At 43.7% G+C, this 22,470-nt stretch overlaps 1 protein-coding gene across 1 annotated transcript; it reads left to right on the plus strand.

Moving 5' to 3' along the window:
• The first annotated feature begins 945 nt into the window (after nucleotides 1-945).
• Nucleotides 946-21,901, plus strand: DHRS7 (dehydrogenase/reductase 7). The gene is made up of 7 exons (XM_076345653.1): nucleotides 946-1,096; nucleotides 6,094-6,246; nucleotides 12,171-12,277; nucleotides 13,303-13,542; nucleotides 19,110-19,232; nucleotides 20,726-20,941; nucleotides 21,699-21,901. The coding sequence occupies exons 1-7, from the start codon at nucleotides 961-963 to the stop codon at nucleotides 21,732-21,734; spliced, it is 1,011 nt and encodes a 336-aa protein (XP_076201768.1). The 5' UTR covers nucleotides 946-960; the 3' UTR covers nucleotides 21,735-21,901.
• Nucleotides 21,902-22,470: the final 569 nt, after the last annotated feature.

Consider the following 22,470-nt stretch of genomic DNA (forward strand, 5'->3'; position numbering starts at 1 on the left):
CACTGATACCGGAGCCCAGAGTTTAAACCCAAGGTCTGAAATGTTGGCCAGAGCGGGTGTATGCGAGAACTGGGTTCGCCTTGGAAGGCAGTGCAGCGGGAGGCATGGCCAAGGGTAGCATTACTGCAGGAACCTGGGCGGGGAAGGCCTCCATGCTGCGAAATGAGCCGCTGCCTCCTGCAAAAGGGATGCAGTTATGGTCTGTGACAGGAGTGGGGGGTGACTGCAGCTGGGCTTGGGGCCGCCGGAGAGCTCCAGGGGGGAGAGGACTCACCAGTGTCCCCAAGGGACAGCCATGAAGGCTCTCCTCAGGAGGACAGGCACCAGTTTTTGATCTCTAAACACTGAGGCCAAACCGCCCCGGACGCCTGCCCAACGCCTGAGGATGGCCAGCGGCCAGCCAGCGGCCAGCATTGTTTATGAGCAGGAAAAGGCCAGGCAGCCCTCCTCTCCCCTCGGGGGCACGTCGAGGAGGGAAAATAAGAGAGGGCCCCGCTCCCAGAAACCGACCTTCACCTCCTGTCACATGCACGGCCTCTCCCCTACAAACCCAGCGCTTATCGCCGCAGCCTTGACTGCGCCAGCCCCGGGACCGCGTTACCCACCAGCCCCGGCCGCCGCGGGGCTCCCGCCGAGGCCGCCTCGGGGCCGGGGAGCACGGGGCAGGCCGCGGCGGCGGGTGGGGGGGGGAGCACGGGGCAGGCCGCGGCGGCGGGTGGGGGGGGGGGCACGGGGCAGGCCGCGGCGGCGGGTGAGGGGGGGAGCGGTGAGGAGCGGAGCTGCCCGCCCCTGCCCGGCGGGGAAAGGGGGTGGAAGGGGAGGCGGGAGGAGGGGAGGAGGCCGGCGCTGCGCTGCGCTGCCCTGCCCTGGGGCAGGCGCTGGCTTCAGGCAACAGGGGCGGCTCCTGCCGCGCCGCGGCCCTGATAAAGGGGCGGTGGGAGCTGTGGGCGGCAGGCGGCCATGGCGTGGGGCTGCGCGCTCTGCCTGGCGCTGGCGGGCGGTGCCCTCCTGGCCCTGCTGGTGCAGCTGCTCCGCTGGCTGCGGGCCGACGGCGACCTCACGCTGCTGTGGGCCGAGTGGCGGGGGAAGAAGCCAGGTAAAGCTGCCCGCCAGCAGCCGCCGACCGCCGGGAGAGTGGCGGCAGGGTCCGCGGCGGGGCGCGGTGTCGCCGGGGGCGGCTTTGGGGCGCTCCGTGAGGGGAAGGGGCATGGCGGCGTGTGGGGAGGAGAGGGGTTCCCAAGGGCAGGGCTGAAGTCGCCTCAGCTCGGTGGACCCAGCCCTTGGCAGCTGCCCCGCGGGCTCGTCTGAAGATCAATAAAAACAACCCCAAAACCATAATTTTCCTGCTCTTATCCAACAAGGCGTGGTGCCCCTCATGCCAATAAAGTAGCTGTCTAAAAGCAACTTCGCAGCAGCGATGAGCTCCAGCAGGTCTGTGGTGAGGGCTGGCTCGTTTGGCCCAAACCCAGTTGTTTTGCACCGTTCCCGGGCAGGTGCCCGGTTCTGGCACCGGCATGCAGAGTACCCGAGGCAGCCGGGTGAGCGTGAGGTTCAGGGAGTGTCGAAGGAGGGTCGGTAAGAACCGAGGGCGCTTGACGCATGCGGCCGGGATGAGTTGCTTCGTAGTCTGTTCAGCTTTTGTTTCAGTTTGTTCTTGCGTCTTCAAGCAGATTTCAGTTTCACAGTAGCGCTGAAAGTGTTTACAATGTAGTAAACGTGAATATTAATGTTTGGATTAAATTCTGAGAACTGTGCCCTGAAAGGCGTAAGGGAGCAGCACCACACGGTTGCTGTCTTGTGGCTTTGCACCACTTTTCTGTAAGGTGCTGCTTTTGACATCTGTGGGTACAAAGGTTCAATAAAATGCTTTCAGACAGGGATTTTTGACTCTTGAACATGTTGATCTTTCTAATTTGGCTGTAGTTCTGCCTACTTCTGGACAAAGATCTTTAAAAATCATACGTTTTATTTGCTTAATAGAGACCTTTGATCAGAAAAGCCACAAATTTCTGAATATCCCACCTCAGCTTAGCCAGCAGTGGTGATTTGGGGCTGCTGTGCTGGGTGTGGGTGGTTGAGGTGAAAGCGGGGAGCTCTTCTTGCATCTGACCGGTTGGGGGAAGAAGCTGATCTGAAAGCAGATGGGATAAGGCACACTATAAGCCTATCCCATGTGGGAAATGAAACTGGATGTTGGCTTGAGAAAGGGAGATAGAACTGCATTGAATGAAGGTGGATCAGGAATGTGTGACTGCGGGGAATGGTGGAGTAAGGGTTTGGGCTCGAGACCGTGATTTGGTAGGGGATGGAGGTGTGGGTGAAGGTTGGTATTAGGAAGGGCTTGAGAGAAGAGTAGGGCAAACTTGCTGAGACATCTCTGTTTTCTGCTTTCAGTAGAAGCTTACTGCAAAAGTGCTAGTCTGTATAACGGAGAAGAGAATGTAAAAGCATGCACAAGTAATAAAACTCTAAGAAATACTAAATTTAAATCTGTGTGAGCAATCTTCTGTAAGTCTTTGGATATGCAGCCCAAAGATTTATAGTAACTCCATTAGGTAGTTTTAAGAAAAATACAAATAAGCTTGGTGTGTGGACTTCGCAAAGATCACGGAAAGACTCAGGGCAGAGAAACGCGGTAAATCTTGACTAATACAAAGAGAATTGAAGCTTTGTCCTGAGGGATCTATGTGCAACACACATCAAGATGTGGGAGCTCTCAGGTAGACATAGTGTTATTTGAATGTAGCCTTCAGTCTTATTGGAAGCCTGGAAACCTTTTAACTAGTCTCTAAAAGCTCCCATATAAAGAGCAATGTAGTCATTTTCTGATGTAGTTGTTTCAACATGTAATGTAAGAAGAATCAGGCAGAATTTTGTCAACATTTTGTCCTTTGCTTTGCGAAAAGGTGAGCTGTGTTTTGCCCCCTCTCCCTCCCCCCCCGCCCCATCTCCCAGCCTCAGTGCTTGTAATTAACTAAAATATGTAGCTGAAATGGTAGCATTTAAGTGGCATTTTGCGGATAGTTCAGCCATGTACGTGTGGGATGGTCGTGCCACAGTGCTGATCCTAACCGTTCAGGTAGGAAAACGGAAGGGACAAACACTAGAAAAGATGTTTCTTTAAATATGTTCCCCCTTTTCTCTTCCTCCTCCCCATATTCTGCACATAATGTGGTGTGCCTAGGTAAGTAACGTGTGGATCCCATGGGGAAAAAACCCTTGATTTTTATTTAAAGCTGTTATTAGAGCTGTCACTCTTGCAGTCATTATGTTGTGTTACCAATTCTACAACATTATTATGGATGTCGAAGTTTTTGGAGATAAAAATACTTACCAGAAAGCAGACTGATCTCATGTGTTTCTTTCTCTTGTGCTGTAAACTATAATTACGAAGAAAGGCCTTAATACAGGTAAGAGTGGTTCCATTTCAGTGATTCAATTCTATAGGGAGAATTCCCTTCTGGATTTTGTCATTGGCAGGTGCTGGATTGCTTCCCATCTTCTAAATATCTGTGTGGTCAGGAGACAAGGGTTACTGGGTGCTGGATGACTTTCCTTATGTGTTGTGTTTCATTAGCTGAACAGCAGTCACTCTAAACGGTGTGCTTTTCACAGGCAGCGTAATGTTACCAAGCTGAGGAGCATCCTTTTACGTATGAAAGCCTACGTATCTGAAAGCCCACGTATCTGAAAGCCCACTCTTAAAAACTGGGAATAATGGTGTGATTCTATAGGGGTGTGGGAAGGATGTTCTGCTTTAAACTTCCCCACCCCAAATTTTTTTCATGAATGAAATGACATGGCAACCTTGTGCTATAGGAGCTATAAAATGTTGGGGGAAAAAACCTAAACAGAGCTATAAAAGCACTTCTTGGATTATTTGCAGTACTACCTTGTTCAACCTCTCATTTGTTATGCCTTGTAACACAGTAGTTAATGGTTAGTAATAGTATAATCTGCTTTTATTTTTTTAATTTGGCATGGTTAATTTTTAAACTTATTTCCAGTAACAACAGGACATTTATTCTAGAGCAAGCTGGTGGTTTGATACTTGTTCTACAACAGGATTTGAGCTAGGTTTTCCATTATGTTAACTCCCAGTAGCTCAGTGCTTGCTAACTATCAGCACCGAGGAATCAGTGGAAAACTTTCCTTATCTCAACTAATTATTCTGTCCACAGAACAAGATCCTGAATAACTGCAGTGAAGCTGCCCAAGACAGGTTGGGAACAGGGAAACTAAGTGGTAGGAGGAAGCGGATTTGTTTTCAGTAGCAAGAGGAGATGAGTGTGGTAAGCAGGGTTGAAAGTATGTCCATGTGTTCTTTTGTTCATGTAGTGTTTGTCTACACAGGTTTTCTGCCAAATAAAATGTAATAAGAGAGATGAACCCCCATGTTTCTTGTGGTTAATTCAATGAATCGGTAACATTAGAATAGATTGTAGGAAACGAGCGTGAATAAGCTTTACAGTCAGCAGCCATTTGCTATAATGATTAATACAGTGATTATTCCTACAACTTCAGCAACACCTCTTTCCACCTCCCAAGTTCATAACCTTAGAATACATCTCTGCTGTGGAAAGTGACTGTTGTTGCTGTTGTTGTTACTATTTTTTTAAAAGCAAACCAAAAAACCCAAACAACCCAAACCCACCAAAGCTTGGGTTTAGGAGGGATTTTTCTTCGACTAAAATACAGTCAGCTTAAAAAAAGACAAATAATACTCACTGCCAGTCCCACAGACTCAAGCTGAGCTCTGATAGTCAGTCTTGAGTGCTCTCTGCTCTTGTCAGAAGGGTGGAAGGTTTTGGTGCAGATCTCTTCACGGGATTCATGTCATTAAGACTCTCAAAGTAGAAATTTGAAACACGGTATGGTGTAGAGAGAACCAGGAACTGATTACTGAAGTAAGCAGGAAGTACTTTTGCTAAATTAAACGCGTGGGTAAGTTTCAGTGAGCTGAAAAATGCTATTCTGGCCTTTTTCAGAATAGAACTGGCTTTAAGTCTCAGGAACTGCATTTGACTCTGCTATTTGAATTATACCATGAAATCTTTCTTGGTTGGCTAGACATTGTTGGAATACTCTTCTGTACAAACTTGAGAAATAGAAGGAAGAGCTGCTGTCAGCAGTGCTCTGAGTACTTGAGTCAGATTTTCACCAAGACTAATATTCGCTAAGACTAATCTTGAAGAACACGTACAAGTGTTAGGCAATGATACATTCTGGAAAGTGCTCTGATATTAGTGATCATTCATCCTTAAATCATGCTCTAGAATTAAATGGCTGACTTTCATCCATCTGTTGTACTTGATGATTTTGGATATATGTCTGGAAAGCTAAGCCCTTTCCCAGTACCCAGGTATATCATGGAGTGGGGATGATTGCAAACCAGGGGGAACAGGCGTATAAGCAGAGGGGTAAAAGGTGTAAGATGCTATTATTTTTACTACATGTTAAAAAAGCAAGCCTGGGCAGGAACTATGAGTACTCGGGAAATTCACACGTGAGCTCACACCTTGGGAACTCTGTGTACTGTACTCTGGCCAATGCAGGAATTAACCTGCATCAGATACAAGACACAGTGGATGAACACCCATTTGGTTTGTTATGATTAGCTGTCTTTGTTCAGAGAATTTTCTTCTGTTGACAATTACTTAGGAACATTTTTGAGGTAGAACATTATTGGGAAAGGGTTGCTTAGGCTTTTGTTTGGATTTTCAATACAGTAACTGTTTCCTGTCACTTCCAAGAATTCTCTTCTCCCTTTTCCTCTGAAGCTCTTTTTTTGATGAGGTTAGTGGAAACGTTATGTGTGGATGGCTTGCAGAAATGCAATCAGATTTCTTTCATCAGGTAGATAATAAGTATTTATTCAGATTAGCCTTGGAACAAAGTTCAAGTGGCAACAGAACAGCTATGAACGATTTCACAACTGCATGTGACCAAAAAATAAAGAAGTCAGGATTTTGTAATAGCCAAAAAAATTGAGCATATTTCTTAAAAACAGTATCAGATTATACCCCTGCAGTAACTTAAATGCTTATCCTAGCATTGGCAATGTGTGAACTACTGTCTTGATTCTTTTGATAGAAAATGAACTGCGTGGCAAGGTTGTCTGGGTGACAGGAGCTTCAAGTGGAATTGGAGAAGAATTGGCTTACCAGCTATCAAAGATAGGAGCCTTGCTTGCCATCTCAGCAAGAAGAGAGGATGAGCTTGAAAGAGTGAAAAAGAAATGCCTTCGTAAGTACAACTTGCTACTTCATGCGAGCCATTCCACTCTTGCAGTGATGGAGTTGCCACAGAAATACTAACCCACATATCACGGACATAAATTTTATGATGAAAGTAAACTTTATACGTAGCTTCACTGTACGTTTGAAGCTGGTATTTTCTTTTTGTGAGTGAGAAGCCTTTGTATAGACTTGCATTATGAGTTCCTTCATAAGCCAATGTTACCTAAAAACCTCATTATCAATTGCAAGTGGTCTCATAAGATACTAGATTAAGAAAAGGAATAAATACTGTGGGGAATGGAGGAAACAATCTGAGGGGTATCATCCTATTAAGAACCAAACCATGTAGCTGCATGCTACTAAGAAGTCTTCTTCCTTCAGGTTTGTGCATGTTACAGGCAGACTGACAACTGACTTTTCTCTTTGGAAAAGGAATGAATAGAAATGTTCAGAAAAGTTGTTCTGAGCAAGTGCAAGAAAGAGGATCTCCTGTAGATCAAGAGGAACAAATGTGAAGTGGAATGTTTAACTATTCCAGTTACCTTTCATACGCCTGCCGAGTTAGTAGTGTGGCTTCATTCCTCCTGTTTCTTTTTTCCCTCCTGTTTTCTGGCTTGACAGCAAGTGGGATAGACAGATAATTCATGTTGATAAATAGAAGTTTTGAACATGATTAACATTATGTCTTTTTCAGACTATATATCCTCTGTAGCTCAGTACGCCGTATTTTATACTGAGTATATTATGACACTGACAGTTCATTCCTGGTAATGTTGACAGAATGTCCAGAGTTTACTTGGAATGAGTGCTGGTGAATAATGAAATGTTTGTCTTGGGTTAGCACCTAAACATTTCTAAAAATCTAAAAGTTGCAGCGGGCTACTATGAAAATCTGTCAAGTAGCTTCAAAAGTGCACAACTCCTTATTTCTAGTTTCTGATGCTTCAAAAAAGCAGTCACCTAAATAGGTATCTTCAAAAGGAAGCAAGGGACATAAGGTGACAGTATGGTTAAGTGGTAATCATGGAAAAATTCCAATGCTATATGACGCAACATTTAGCAGTCAGTAAAAGTATGCAACTACATTTGTGTCTGTGGCCGTTTGTTGTCATTGCAAAACTGATAACACTAGATAAGCTGGCAGGAGCCATAATCCTGTATATCCATTTTCAGGCAACACTCGTATGAGAGTGCAATGTGCTAAGGAATATTCAGAAGGATTATTTCAATTGATGTGAACCAAGAGTGCAGATTTATGTAAGATAATTTCTGCATCTGCCAACTTGAAGTAACCCCGTGAATGTCTTAGCTGTGGTATATACTAGCTTTAAAGTCTTATGTAGCCATGTGTTTTGCAAAGATACGCTACTGAACTTCATTTTAACTATAGGTCAGATTAGTAGGAATATTGGAAACTCTAGGAACATAGTTACTCCATATTTTCTATAGCCAGCCTTTAAGTAGTGGAAGAGAGTAATTGGGCCCCCTTCCCCTCGCATTCTTCTTTTCTCAAGGCTATATAAACCCAGCTTTCCACCCCTTTCCTTGATTATTGTGTGCGCTAGACCCCCTAACCATCTCAGTGGCCCTATGCTACACTATCTCCAGTTTATCAGTATTTGTCTTGAACTAGGGGGGTCCAAAACTGGACACAGTACTCCAGATGCAGTTTTTAAATGCAGGCACTTAAAAGTCACTTCCCTCAGTCTGCTCTTGCTAGTGCAGCCCACTAGCATTTGTAATTGCCAGAGCTCATTGCTGACTTATGTTCAACTTGCTGTTGTCCTTCCATCAGGACCTCAGGTCTTGTTTGGAGAGCTGATACCTAGCCATTTAGATGTTGGCCAGCAGTACTGCGTGGCATTATTCTGTCCCAGGTGTGAAATTTTGCATTTGACTTTGAGCTTAATGAGGTTTGTCAGACCATTCTTATAGCTTGTTAAGACGCCTCTGAATAGCAGTCCTCCCCTCCAGCATAGCAACTGTTCCTTTGAACTTGATATTAACTGAAAATTTGCTGAAAACCTGTGTCTTGTCCCATCATCTAAGTCATTAATGGAGATATTAAAAGATACTCATCATGGAGGGGGTTACCACTTATAACTGGCCACCAGTTAGACTTTGAATGGTTGGTTGTTATTCTTCAGGCCTGGTGATCCAGCCTGTTTTTCACTTGCATTGTAGTCCACTCATCTAGACCCCTCAAATTTCCCCAATATAGCTTCAAGGATGCTATGAATGACAACATAGAAAGCTACATAGTCAAGGTAAACAACATCCACTGCTCTCCCCTTGTTCACAGAGCCAGTCATCTCATCGCAAAAGGCAATTAATTTGGTCTGGCAGTATATGTCCATGCCAAATCTATGCTGGCTTTTCCCAGTCACCTTCTTGTCCTTAATGTACTTGGAAATTGCTTTCAGGAGGAATTGCCACGTAATTTTCCCAAGGATTTAGGTTAGGCTGTGTGACGTTTGGTTTTCTCCAATCACTGGAGAGCTATTCCACTTACCAAGTACTTCCAAAGATGAGTGACATTGGTCAGCTCTTGTAAATCTTGGATGTATATATTGCCCCGCTTATATGTGCAGTTTGTCCCTAACTTGGTCTTCCTCTGACGCTGGTAGTATTTCTTTCCCCCAGAGTCTAGCCTCAGGAGTGTGGGAGACCTGAGAGGAGATCTTGCCAGTGAAGACTAAGGCCAAGAAGGCAATGAGTACCTCATGTTTTTCCTGTGCTCTTTGTCACTTCATCACCATCCCTATTCAGCAATGAGCTCACTCTGTCTTTGGTCTTGCTTTTGTTGGTGCTGTACCTATGAAGCCCTTGTTGCCTTTCACGTTCCTCACCAGTTTCAACTCTCTGAGCGTTGATCTTCCTATTCCATCCCTGCATGCTTGGGCAGTGGGTCCATGTGCTTCCTGGGTGGCTTGTCCCTGCTTCCACCTGCATGTTTTCTTTTTGCAATTGAGTTCAAAAGTATTCTGTAAGGTTTGAGTAGCATGGGATGGATTAAGATTGAGCTGCAACATGTAACATCAACTTGAATTTGGCTGAATTCTATGGCATAATTGGAGCTAATGGGCTTTAACATGCCAGCTGTAGATGCTATACACAGCAGCAACTTAACTAGATAATTTTCATATTAATGTCAGAAGCAAGCACGTTTACCTTGTTCAAAATTCAGAGACACCACCCTATGATACACATTCACGCATTCTACACTGCTTAAAAGCTGAAGGAGAGAGAGAGAAGGAAAGTACCATAAAAGCTATGGTAATACCTGTTGAGTCATGCATATGCCAACTCAACACTTTTCTGCAGAAGGGAGAGAAAACAACATGTGTAACTTACATCGTTCCTGTAAGTGGCTTCTGTATTTCCCCAAACCGCTCTCTGCAGCATGAGTTGAATTTCACTAGTAATTTTGGAGGCTGTTTTCTCTCAAAAGGCTTAAAAAAAAAAAAAAAAAAAAAGGTAGATGGGGGCGTGTTTCTTGGTTTGACAAAGCTCAAATATGATTTAAATATAGATAGGCCAAATGAATGACAGACAATCTATAAATTATAGAATTAGACAGTAATTGAGGTTGGAATGGACCTCAGGAGGTCATCTTGTTCAGCCTCTGCTAAAAGCTCATGTTCTGTTAAAGGGCATTATACAAGATAGAAATAAAAGATGGAAGAGGAAGTGCTGAAGAGCTGGGAAATAAAGGGTCTATGCTGAGTAATAGCGTTTATTGTGTTACGAGAAACTGCTATCTGGGATTAACATGTATTGGAAAGAGTTGTTGATCTGAGATCCCCTAGGGGACCCTAGGGGAAGGAGGGGTACACTTGCTGTCGTAACAAAGTATTATTCTAAATCAGCATTACTTATGCAGCTGTCTTTCAAAAAAACAAGTTGGCTTTGGGTGATTGTAACCATGATTTAGTTAAAAAGTAACTAGAACTTAATGAACCTCAAGAGGGAAGAGGCAGCCCATGATTGCTTGATAGGAAAATGTCAGTCAGAAGACCTGTTGCTTGGTGGTTGGGCAGTTTGATCCTGACGAGAAGCCATGTAGTGTAAAGCTGCTATGTAAGGAGACACTAAAAGGCTTCCAGAAAATACACACAGCTGTGTGAAAGTGGCCTTTGTTCTGGGTAGACTGAGCTTTGAGCGCGTGGTTTCAGATATGTTGCATCCAAATGCTGGTGGCCATGTGCAATTCACTTTGCAGCTGGAGACTTCACTAGAGGATGTTGACTAATGTATGTTAGCAGTTGTGTAAAACGATGAACTCTAAACTGAGGTCTCCCACTTGGGAGCAAGTGTTTTTCTGGGTTATCATAATTGTTCCCTTTAAAAACATCAGTTTGGTAGCAGGTAAAAAAGGAAGTGGAATATTAGGGGTTATTAGTAAAAGGAATGGAGAACATCATTCCAACAATGTATAAACTGGGACATGTACATGCCTTCAACATGTGCACAGTTCTAGTCATCTGCCAGAAAAAACAAGGGGATGGGTGGATGGTAGAAGAAGTTTTAGAAAAAGCGTAACAAGGATGTTTGAAGTTTTGTAAAAGTTGTCTGAGGAGTGACTAGACAAGGATTCCTCACCCTAGAAAAGAAGTAAGGGGGCTGATGGAGATGTATGGTCTGAGTGCTTTGGGGGGTGGAAATCAGACTGGACTACTGATTGCACCAAAAGAACTAGGCCTCTAGTTTGATATTTCCTGAAGTCAAGTTTCTTACATCATATAAAAGAGCACTTCCTTCCATATCAGCAGTATGTGTCTCTTCCTCTGCTTTTTTCTTTTCCCCTGTGTAGCTTTCTTGGCTGGGTTGACCATGTGGTCTTGTTAATCCACGGCAGAAACATCCCACATCCTGGTAGGCTTCAACTGCGCAAATCTGCTTGAGGGAGCATGAGGTAGAGCGTGTCTCCGAGAGGGTAGTTTAAACTATGGATTTTACTGCTGTCTTTCTGGAAGAAATGGAGGGGAAAATGCACGTGGAGGGGTTGGAGGGAGCAATAAATGGAAATACTGGTAGCTTTAAACCAGACAGATGGGTTTATTATAACCAGTAGCCTAAATAGTAGTGACCTTTGAACAGAGGCAACTTACGGATTTAAGTAACCTCCTTATTTGTACATCACTGTAAAGACAGAGTTCAACCTTACCTGTATATGCAAGAAATAGTAATTAAAAAGTCAGAGCCTTCGGCTCTCTAAAGAGGGCAGCTGCTTAAAGGGGAGCAGGTACACTTAGTTGTGGCTACAAATCAATTTAGAAAGAAAAATAGCACTATCAAACCAGTATAAATAAAGTTAAAAAATCATGTTATGTGTAGTTAAAAAAACCTGAAGATTAACATTGATGACTTTATTTTTGTGAGTCCTCTGCCCCAAAACCCCAGGATAGCAAATCACTGCTCAAGAAATACTTTCTATGGAAGAGGTCAGTTGTTCTGAAGAGACAGTGGTAGAAACACTCAGCATGAAGGCTTGAACTTGATGACAGCTGACTTTTATTTCAGGAGACAGATATATTAAAAGCTGTCAGTTAAACAAAAACCTTCTACCTCCTCCAATAATCCCCCAATAATCTAGCTTCTCTAGACTTTGCCTCATAGCTACTCGTGTATATATGTTGTGTTTTGAGTCTAAATTGTATTAGTCCTATTGTCAGGAATAAACATGCTTGACCAGTTAACGTGCAAGCAAAGTGTCAAGGCTGCCAGTACGCTGTGCTTCTGAATGGCTCAGTGAATTTTGGTATCAAATAATCCTGTTGCATGTTACTGCCAACTACTGCAATTTATTTGGAGAAGTGAATTGTCTATATTGTGCTACACAAGCCTATTTAATAAAGTCAAGCTGTTCACAAGCAAAAACGCAATGATGAGATAAGAAAGACGTTGTTATGTTGTTATGGTTGTTTTTAGAGATCAGCAGCTTGAGTGAAAAAGATATCCTTGTTCTGCGTCTTGACTTGACTGATAGAAGCTCTCATGAAGCTGCTACCAACAGTGTTCTTAAGCATTTTGGCAAGGTAAGGTGTGATTCTGGGGTTAAACTTCTGGGGTTAAACTTCTTTTTCTTCTCTGTCTCCTATACCTGCATTTATGTTCATATTTCACTTTTATTCTATTGTATAGTAAATTCAGCAGTGTCTACATCTTTCTTAAGTTTCAGTATTAAACTTGCCAAAAAGTACCTGAACTTCCATCCCTTCTGTTGCTTGCTTCTGGGCTTCAGCAGGCTTTACAGAGATGCAGCAATGAACAAATAATCACTGGTTATTACCAAGAACTAAAAATTCACTTGATTGATGTCATTGAATTTCTGGACCAACTGGAACAATCCTCAGCTGTACATTTAGGGCTTAAAATTGTGTATGAAATTCAGAACCTTCATTCGGTAGTCTCAGTAATGCATATAATTTGGGTTCAGAGCCATATAGGACAAAACTGGACACCAGGCACAATTGTTTTCCTTGTTTTGTGCATAGTTTTCTAGATTGCTAGTCCAGAGTACGTCGCTAAAACAATAGCAGTCAGATCTAACTGACGTTAAGTGCAATGTGCAAAGCTTCACGCTAGGCCTTCAGTCCATATTTGATATTTTGGTTGCACAGTGAAATTATTGGTACTAGGTTTGTTTCTTCCGTTCTTTACTCTAGTTGGTTTCTATTTTTGCATAAAACATATTTTCAGAGGTCACCTTGCAGGACCTGAGCGTTAAGTGTTAGTTGCTACAGTGCAGTAGGGTTAAAAAAATGTTGTGTGGAAAACAACTTTCCAGCTGCCAGTGTTCCTGTACTAGGAGTTAACTTTGGCATCAAACACTGTATTCCTGTTTTGTTGACTCAGGTCAAAATTAGCCAGCCTTCAATTCCAAGGGGAAGTCTAGCGGGGGAGAGCAACTGCTGAAACTTCTTCAGCAGCTGATACATCTTACTTGTGTATGGCAGAGACGACACTAGAGAGAGGAGAATAGTCACTTAACAATTGCTTGAGGAAGCGCAAGTATTAAAGGAAATGTGTTACATTAATATATCATTGTATCTTTCCTGAGATTGATGTTTTGGTCAACAACGGTGGACGTTCCCAACGCTCTCTGTTCGTGGATACAAACCTGGATGTCTACAGTGCCATAATGGAACTCAACTACCTAGGTACAATCTCTTTAACAAAACACGTCCTGAATCACATGATCCAAAGGAAAAAAGGAAAGGTTGTTACTGTGAGCAGTGTGATGGGTATCATGGGAGCTCCTCTTGCCTCCGGGTACTGTGCCAGCAAGCATGCTCTGCAGGTAAGTTAAATTTCTGAGATTAATTAAGTCTTGTTGTGTAATAGACCAGCATCAGTTAGTGCTGTAGCAGAGGACTTTATTCTGTGCGGAAAACGCAAGTCTCCCCTGAAGTTGCACACAGCGTATGTAGCCTTCTCAGGTTTTGAAACTCCTTTAAAATCAATTTGCTCTGAAACGCACAATATCTCAGCTTCCAGTGTCGATTTATCTTCCTGACTAAAATTCAAATGCCATCTTAGTTGGGCCTAACCACTACGTAGTTAAATTCCAATGTGAAACACAAGACCTTAGCCTCTGGCCTTCGGATGAAGGAATACCTAAATCAGAGGATTATTCTGTTGCATACAGAAGCCCTAATGTTCTCATCTTAATTCAGTTGGGGAGGAAAAGTCACTGGTGAGAGTTTTAAGACTACAGGAAATCTTTAGGACAGTAAAGTGAGAACAATGAGCGGTAAAGCGGACTACTCGGAGAAATGAGAATTCCTGATCTACCTGGGAACATCAGAACAAATCTTCCCAGCAGTTCTGAATCTTGCTGTGGTGTGAAGACCTGGTGGCTCATAGTGTCTTAGGAAGTTATTTTCTGCATAACACTTCACTCTTCAATATTGCTTGGAAAGAGTTTTTGAAAGTAGTCTCACTTGCGTAGAAAAACATAAAAGAAGAGCTCAGAAAAGTATCTGGGGAAAAAAGACTGCCTGTATCATTGAGGAATCATTTGTTTAACTAGTAAATTTATTTAGACATATTTGTCTTTCACCACTGTTTGACTTCTTGCTAACGTACATTTTGATCTCAGTAAAATAAACTTCAGCTGTGCTCAGTGATGACTTAAAAAAACTGGCACCTTCTTACTCCCTGCTGGATTTAAGCACATAAACAGGGTAAATAACTTTTGCTTAAGCTATTAGATCAGTATCTTTTTGACAATTTGACTAGCAACAACAAAAATGTAACAAGTGGCTGACACTGCAAAGCCACTGGACACTTGAAAGAACGAAGATGTAGAAGACAGCGACGGATCTCTGCTAATAAAAAGTTATCAGTTAGTGACGGGGAGAGATCTGCTGCTCTTCATTTGAGTGGCAGCGATGAAATTGCCAGCTTTTCGTTTAAGTATAGTAGATTTAAATTAGAAGAATGCAATGAGCAGAAGCATGAATTCCCTTTATGCTCCTTTACTTACTAAGTGTTCTTTCAGTTGAATTATCTTTTGGGTGTGGTGTAGCCCGTCTAAGCATGGCTAATTAGTTGCAGAGCACAAGGAATTCACGTGTTGCTTTAAAAATTCTCAGAACTCTGAATCTCATGCTAAGACTGAGAACATGGAAGAAGCTTTAAAGAGATAGTTTACTAAAATTTCTGGATTAATTAAAAATAAGCTAACTGAACTGCTTATATCGTTGTTGGCTTCTACCTCTGCTCAATAACCAGGCCAGACTCCAAACCTCCTTTCTTGTTTCTTTCACAGTAATTCTGCAAATACTAATTGCAGGTGTCAAAACGTGTGATTTGCAATACAGATTTTGAAGAGACTCGGTCTGAGAGTCTCTTGTCAGTCTGGAGTTATGGCTAGATGTGGGCATGAAACCCCGAAAAACGAGAAAAGCTTTTTTTAAATATCAAACTTTACCAGTACAGTTCAGGTAAAGGAAGTCTGTAGGAATGGCAGGTAGCCCATCTCTGATGATGACCAAGAAGAAATGGCTAGAGAGAGGGTAGGGGAAAAATAAGGTGAAGCATAAAGTGATGCTTTTCCTGTTGTGTTTTCCCAGCATGTATCGACCTGTATTCTAAGATCTTCTTGAAACGAAGATTGCATTTTGGCCACCAGTTATTAAATATGTGTGCCTGTCTGACTTGAATGCATGTATTACGGTGTTTTTTGTGGTGGTTTTTTTTTTTTTTTAATTCATGTCTTGGAGTCTACCACAGCTGACACAGTTAATGCTGCAATCTTAATTATGCCTTTTTTTGAAAAAGTCCCTCCTCCTTTTGTTCTGTTTGTGTGTTGTTGTTTTTTTTTTTTATAAATTTCTTTTAAATGGCAGTTGGAGGAGGAAGGAAGGAATTCTGTTAAGAATTAATTTGTTCTTGAAACAATCGCTCCTTGATTCATGCCAACTGGAATTCTTGATAACAATGTTCTACTGATGAAATTACCCTTTACTTCAGTTCTGGGAGTGCTGTAAGAGCATGAGTCAAGTCCATGGGAGTCTGCATCTGACTGATGTGGTTTCTCTCCTAGTGCGATGATGCTCATGGAGATCACGTGCCATTCATCTAGTTATAATTCATGTAATAGGTGGCATGCGGAGTGGAGCAGAAATGGTGGCCTTCAAAATGTTCCTTAATCAGGAACTTGTCTAATACTAAAGCACATGGACTGCACTGAGAGCAACTGCTACTCTCTTTGTTCAGTCTCTGGTCATTAGGGGAATTTCTAGATGTTTCTGTGGTAGTAGGAGTCAGTTCAGCCTTGCCGTCTTCAGCATCTTCTAGGATTTGGTCGCTAAGCTGGAAAGGCCCAGAGACGGCTTAAAGCAGTTCCTGTTCCACGCACCCTGTTTCTGTATGTCAGAGCTGGCTTCAGTCTGGGCTTGGTGGAAACACTCAGATTCTTCCCCTTGCACTTCAGTTGCTTTACTGCTGCCAAATCTGGGTCTGCTCCTGCCTGAATGTAAAGAAGAGAGCGCTTTCTTTTCTTAGGAATTTTAAGCTTCTCTTCTGGGAGGACGTGCAGGAATTTCATACCACTTACCTTTGGATATCGTAAGATAAGTGCTGGAATTGGAGAACCTGTGTATACTGTAGATAGAGCCTCCAGAGGGGACTGAGTATGTAAGATTCTGGTCTTCAAGAGGCTCTGTTCAGCCCGTGTCAGCCAGGATTTCAGCTGCGCAAGTGTCCTGGCCATCCTGTGTTGCTGGTGAAGACCGCACCTCTTCCATGGTGTAAAAACTTGGAACTGTTGCCCTCGGAAGGAGGGGGCACACAAACCCCTTGAGGTGGAGGGGGATAGCAGAATGGCCACAGAGCAGAAACAGGAACTTGCTGTGATCTCCATCACAGGCCATGCAACCCTTTAATGAAATAGCACTGACTTTGACAGTGCTACTCAAACAGCACTCTGAAAAAAGCCTCAGCAGCCCTGTGGTTGGCTACTGTGTAGGCAGGATCTCCAAAGATAACATAAGCTCACTGGACCAATGCTCAGCTTTTGGTATCTTGCAACTTGCTCAGGTCAGCAAGGCTCCCTTTGTAATACCTGGTGAGAAGCAGCAGTCTGAGAATGGAGCGTGCCAGAGCCAGTGCCCTCGGCAGGAAGGTGTCTGAAGTTGCCTACGGAGCTGCCTACTGTTGCGTGCCTTCATGTGGCTACTCAGGACTGCGGGCAGGTGCCCATTTTTAGGTGGAATTTGTATCCCAGAAGCCTCCCACCATTTAAGCTGGTGTAGGTGCTTTGTCACAAGTGATCGAGCAATGCTTCTGGCTTCCTTTCTATCACAGCATCCCCAGGCATGCACCCTTCTACCTCCTCGACTCCTGGAAGTACATCTTGAGTTTGTCTCCTTCAGGCAAAATGGGAGTCAGTTCTGTTCCTCACCAAATCACCAGGGAGTGATAAGGGAGCGTGGGCTGGGAGAGCTCTCGCTTAGTCCTGCTCGTGCAGGTCAGTGTTGATGGAATAACTAACGACTGCCCAAAGGAGGGAAGATAGCTGCGTAGGCTGCTGTTCAGGTTGTGCTTCTACGAGAGCCTGGACTTCCAGGCATTGCTGGGTGAACGGGATGCAAAGACCTCCTGTGAACAAGGAGCAGTACCATGTCATCCCCTCACCCAAGTGGCCATGCTCATGACACACGCTGCCACCTTCTCCCCCTTGGGATCTAGTGTCTTTTTACTTGTTACTTTTTCCCCAGCTGGACTGACAGCACAAAATTTGTGGCAGGACTGCACAACTTGGGGGTTAAGGGGCTTTTCTGAGATAAGCGGGTGTAGGACCCCTTGGGGAAAGGAGGGGATGTGGAAAGTACAGGTCTGGGCTGTAGCATTAGCCTAGAGTGGTGGATAAAGCACAGCTGTATTGGGGCCGCCTCTGAAGGTGTGCACCAGGGGCGGAGGAGGCTCCTCTCAGGGCAGGAGGTAATCTAGGAGAGGGCCTGGGTTTTTTAATCCAAAACAACTGGGTGGTTTGCAGATCCGAGATGCTTCCCCAATGTGTCCAGAAGCAGACTTCTGGGCATATAAGTGTCTTTATGTTAGAACCTACTCCTCTAGAAGCTACACATCTCCAGGCTTTGATAACATGCTGTGAAGATCTGATACTAGTTATGGGGCCTGCAGGTACTTATAACTTGAAATAGATGGTCAGTGTTTTTACAGAACATAACTGCAAAGCCTGTATGCAAAGCCTGTATGCAATCTATAAGCTGGAATTAGTCACCAGCAATTTGGAAGTGAGAGCCCATGTTCTTGGTCACAGGTGTGCACCGGTGTGCAACTCATTGCTTAGCTTTGGTGGATTGCCCCAGTTGACGACTTCTGTGTCATCACAGGAGCATATCTGACTGACTTTAGCCCTGTGTTGCAATGTAGTTCAGAGCTCTGGGTCAGCCAGCCCTCTTCCCGAGCTGGATGGGAGTGCAAATTATAAATTTTTACTACAGTGGGAGAAGTTTATCAGTCTGTGCTCACTCTGTCCCTGTTGTGACACAAAATTATGTGTTAGAATAAATACAGGGAACTGTTGTTAACCAGGTCAAAGATAAAACATGATGTGGTGCTTGCTAAATCATAGCTCTACAGTGCTTGACCAGCAACTTTGGTAGGAAGCACCTTCCTGAATGATCATGTTCCCCATAATAGTCGCTATCTAAATGTGAGTTGCTACAGAGTTTAAAAAAAACTTGTATCCTGTTAGCTTAAAGAAAAGAAATATTTGCTGCTTTTGTAATTACAGTTTAACTTAGACACACTAGTAGCATATTCCTGAGCTGAAATAAGGTTTATATCTATGTAGATGCAAATTTCAAATTCTGCGGTGAATTCAGTGGTGCAGAATTACCCCCTAAAATATCAGGATGCACCTTTGACTTAATATGCTGAAAAGTTTTCCTCCTTCTCTTATATAAAACCAATGCCACTTACTCAATAGAAACAATTTAAAATCTTTAATCTCACCACGAAGAGCAATTCACCTGCAAAAGATGATTTCCACGATGTTGCAGTTCTTACGGTTGGTGGCAGTTCCACTACCAAAACAGTGAGGCTCGTCCTCAGTACAGAGACTGCAGAACCTGGCTGTAGTTTAGAGAAATTATTGTGTAGTTGGGAAGTCAAGGATAGATTCCTCACTGATTTATATATCAATGTCTGTAATTGCAGATAAAATTTTAAATTAGCCATTGAACATGAGGAGTCAAACAAAGTAGTAGGAATTGCTTTTAGTGGAATACCGTTATCTTTACAGCATAGAATTAGTATGAAAATATGTAGTCAGTTAAACCTTGCTACAAGCGGAAATACGGCAAAGGAAGATTACATTATAATCTTTTCTTCTAGGGTTTTTTTAATTCTCTTCGGACTGAGCTGACTGACTACCCTGAGATAAGTATTATCAACATATGCCCAGGGCCTGTACAGTCTAAGATTATACAAAACGTCTTTACGGAGAACCTTGCAAAGGTAAGGACTCAATTCTGTTGTGATAAATCCAGCTTTTGCTGCAGGCCCAGGGATCCTTTCGTGGTTTTTCTTTTTCTCCTCCTAGCAAACACTAACCTCATCTTCTTACCAAGAAATGCTTTGATTGGTGCAGAACTATGTATAGTCTTGTAATTGTTTGGTGTAAAGTCCGTATCAAATGAAAATAAAGTTTGAGAATTGTTAATGCCTTCTCTCTTCCATCACATACAATCCAAGTCTAGTTAAATCTACTCTACAGCCGCCCTGCTGCACTTTTTGGGGAAAGGCCAGGATTTTCGGGACACAATTCTGCGTGCAGGATACTGTCCTTTCTGCACAGGTAGCTTTTTGTTTGCCCTAGGCACCATGTCCCCTGTTCGGCTGACGCTGTTGTTGGCAAAGCCACTAGTCAGCTGATGCGAGGCATGCATTCTTTTCCTGTTAGTGATTGTTCAAGGAGGAAAAAACAAAACCTTCCAACTGCACAATTGCTTTTAATAAAGGCTGTCTAACGAAGTAGCTGGCAAAAATTGTTATGATACGTCAAAATGTAATCTGTCTTAAATTCAATCGATTTAAAGCTCAGGAAAACCCACCAGCGAGGGGGGGGGGGAATCTCCCATTGTTGAATCAAGTTCTGAAAGGACTTTTGGCTTGCAGTACTTCATAATTCCATGAAAGAAAAGATGAACTTTTTGAGCAATCTGGAAAGCTTGCAAAGCACATTCCTCAAATTTCAGCATGGCAAAAGACCTAGGAGGAAGACTGAACCTAGACCAGAATTGCTTTTGCTCTGGGAACCAGAAGAACAGATCGATCGAGCAGTCTGTTACTGCTGGAGTGAAATGCATATAAATTCACAGGGCTGTGGCTTACGTTCACTGAGTGATAACATGTGGCCAAGACTTCAAGTAAGACATCCCTGCCACTAAAGAAGCCTGTTGCTTTTCTCTTGTTTGAGGTGGCTGCCCACAGAGCAGGGCTGGCAGGAATATTTCAGTTAATGGGGAATGTGGCCTCATCTACTAACTTGGTTACTGGTTAACTTGTAGCATATAATGGGGTAGGCAGCTGGGAACAGGAAAGTTCCCATTTCTCAGAGCCCTCAGCTGCAGAATAGGTGACTTGTTCTGATAGATCCGTTTCATGATAAAGTAGAAGCCATGCTGAAGCAGGACAGAGTTTGGAGATCTATTTTTTTTTTTTTTAACCACCTTCGACCCATCAGTCGAGGCGTTAATTAAAAGGGTGCTTTATTTAAGCATGTGTGCTAAAGGAAGGTGGTAAGTGTTCCCACACTGAAAACTAGAGGATTAGGATAGCGAGGGATGGGTTCCCCAGCCCTGGTCTCTGCTGTACTGGCTGGGTTATTCTCCTTGTGCGCAGTGGAGAAACGGGGAGGAGTATGTCTGTTGCACAGAGCCTGGCCCTTTCTCTCCCACAAACAGAAGTCCAGTTACAACCCCCCCTCGCCCTCTCTCTCTCCCCTCCAGTCCATAGAGAACAGCGGTGATCAGTCCCACAAGATGCCAACCAACCGCTGCGTCCGGCTCACCCTGGTGAGCGCAGCCAACGACCTGAAGGAGGCTTGGATCAGTGACCACCCCTATCTGGCCGTTTGCTACCTCTGGCAGTATGCACCCACTTGGGCTTGGTGGTTGATGAACAGAATGGGCAAGAGGAGGATACAGAACTTCAAGAGCGGAGTGGTAAGTTTATTCCTCTCTCCTCTGCTTGCTTGCTTCCTGTTTTTTACTCTGCTGCCAGACTCCTTAGCCATGGGAATGTTGGGATTGCATTTTTGGATCCGTTTTCCTTTTTCCCCTCCTCCCTTCCCTAGCAGCTGATGCCAGGCCAGACTCTGTCGCTGCACGCCTGGTAGTCTAGAATTACTGCGGTGTGGTGACATCACAGAACGGGGACGTCAGTACGTCTTGTAGTGCCAGAGGTCGAGGTCTTGCTCTGATCTTCATCACATGGGCTGCAACTTCAGAACTCAGCATTAATGCAAACCTGAGCTATAAGTCACTAGTGTAAATTATTAATGCAGCTTGGGATTAAGACTGTTGAAAATCTCTCCCTCTGCTGTGCCTGGTTTTTATATCGGGCACGTAATCTGAGCACCTCCCAGAATTACGTTAAGCAATACTACCGTCTGTCAGGGCTCTTCACTCGCATTCGCTTCCCAGGAGACAGATGTGCAGCGCGGTGTTCTGTTCTTGCAATACTGCTTGGTAGATGCTATTTTTCTTACTGTGGTTTTGTTGAACTTGGTACAAAAAACCCATGTTAAAGTACTCCAAAAGTGGGAAACACAAAAAGAAGGGTGGCACGTGCAACTTAAAACTTCCTACTTCCACACTGTAACTGCCCACTGTCACAAGCTGTTTCAAGCAAAATAACACTGTGGGTGAAGGACTTAAATAAGGGGGGGGGAAATACTGATTTAATGTACTCTCACTCCAGGATGCTGACGCCTCTTACTCAAGAAAGAAGAAGTAAGGACAAACATGTACAAAATCCTGCTTGTGCTAAGGCTGAGAAACTCTTCATACTGCGTGACTGCAAACAAAAGCTTTTTTTATCTGTTGTACCTTTGTCATCATGTAACTTGACAAGTCTATCAAGCTGTATACACATTTGACTAAATAAAAAACTCTTTCTAAACATACCTGTTTCATGCCAAACTCCTACAGGCTGAATTTTTAAGCTTACAAGAACTGAGACGGAAGAGGCCAGGCACTATTATTTTGCTTTTCTGCTGTTATGACCTTGGCAAATACTTGGTGAGCAGGCTAAAAATTATATACCCGCAGGATCATGTTTCCCTCACTTTCATTCCTAATGGACATTGAGCAAAAAAAAAACCCCACAGGTAGAAGCTTGTGGTACAAAGGGTAAGGATGTACAGTCTGTGTTCCTTTGGGAAAAGGAGATTATATTTCACCTTTGCTGTACAGGTGGTCTGAGAGCAAAATGTGTATCATCCTCACGTGTATTTAGGGCCAAATCCCTTAGCTTCTGGCACAACATTTAGAAGTACTTAATCTTTAGGTCTCTCAGCACCATGGCAGAGTCCTCGGTCTTCTGGTGGTTCTGTGAAGTCTGAGGACTGGGCAGCGGGGAAGGGAGAGGGTGACGGTGTAATTGTAAGCCCTGTCGTAGGCAGTACTCAGCCTTGCTCTGAACCTGGCCCATGTTAAATCTACAGAGCACCCTGGAGAGAGGAGCAGGGGAA

The sequence above is a fragment of the Aptenodytes patagonicus genome, chromosome 7, assembly GCF_965638725.1.
Source record: "Aptenodytes patagonicus chromosome 7, bAptPat1.pri.cur, whole genome shotgun sequence".
Classification (NCBI taxonomy): Eukaryota; Metazoa; Chordata; class Aves; order Sphenisciformes; family Spheniscidae; genus Aptenodytes; species Aptenodytes patagonicus.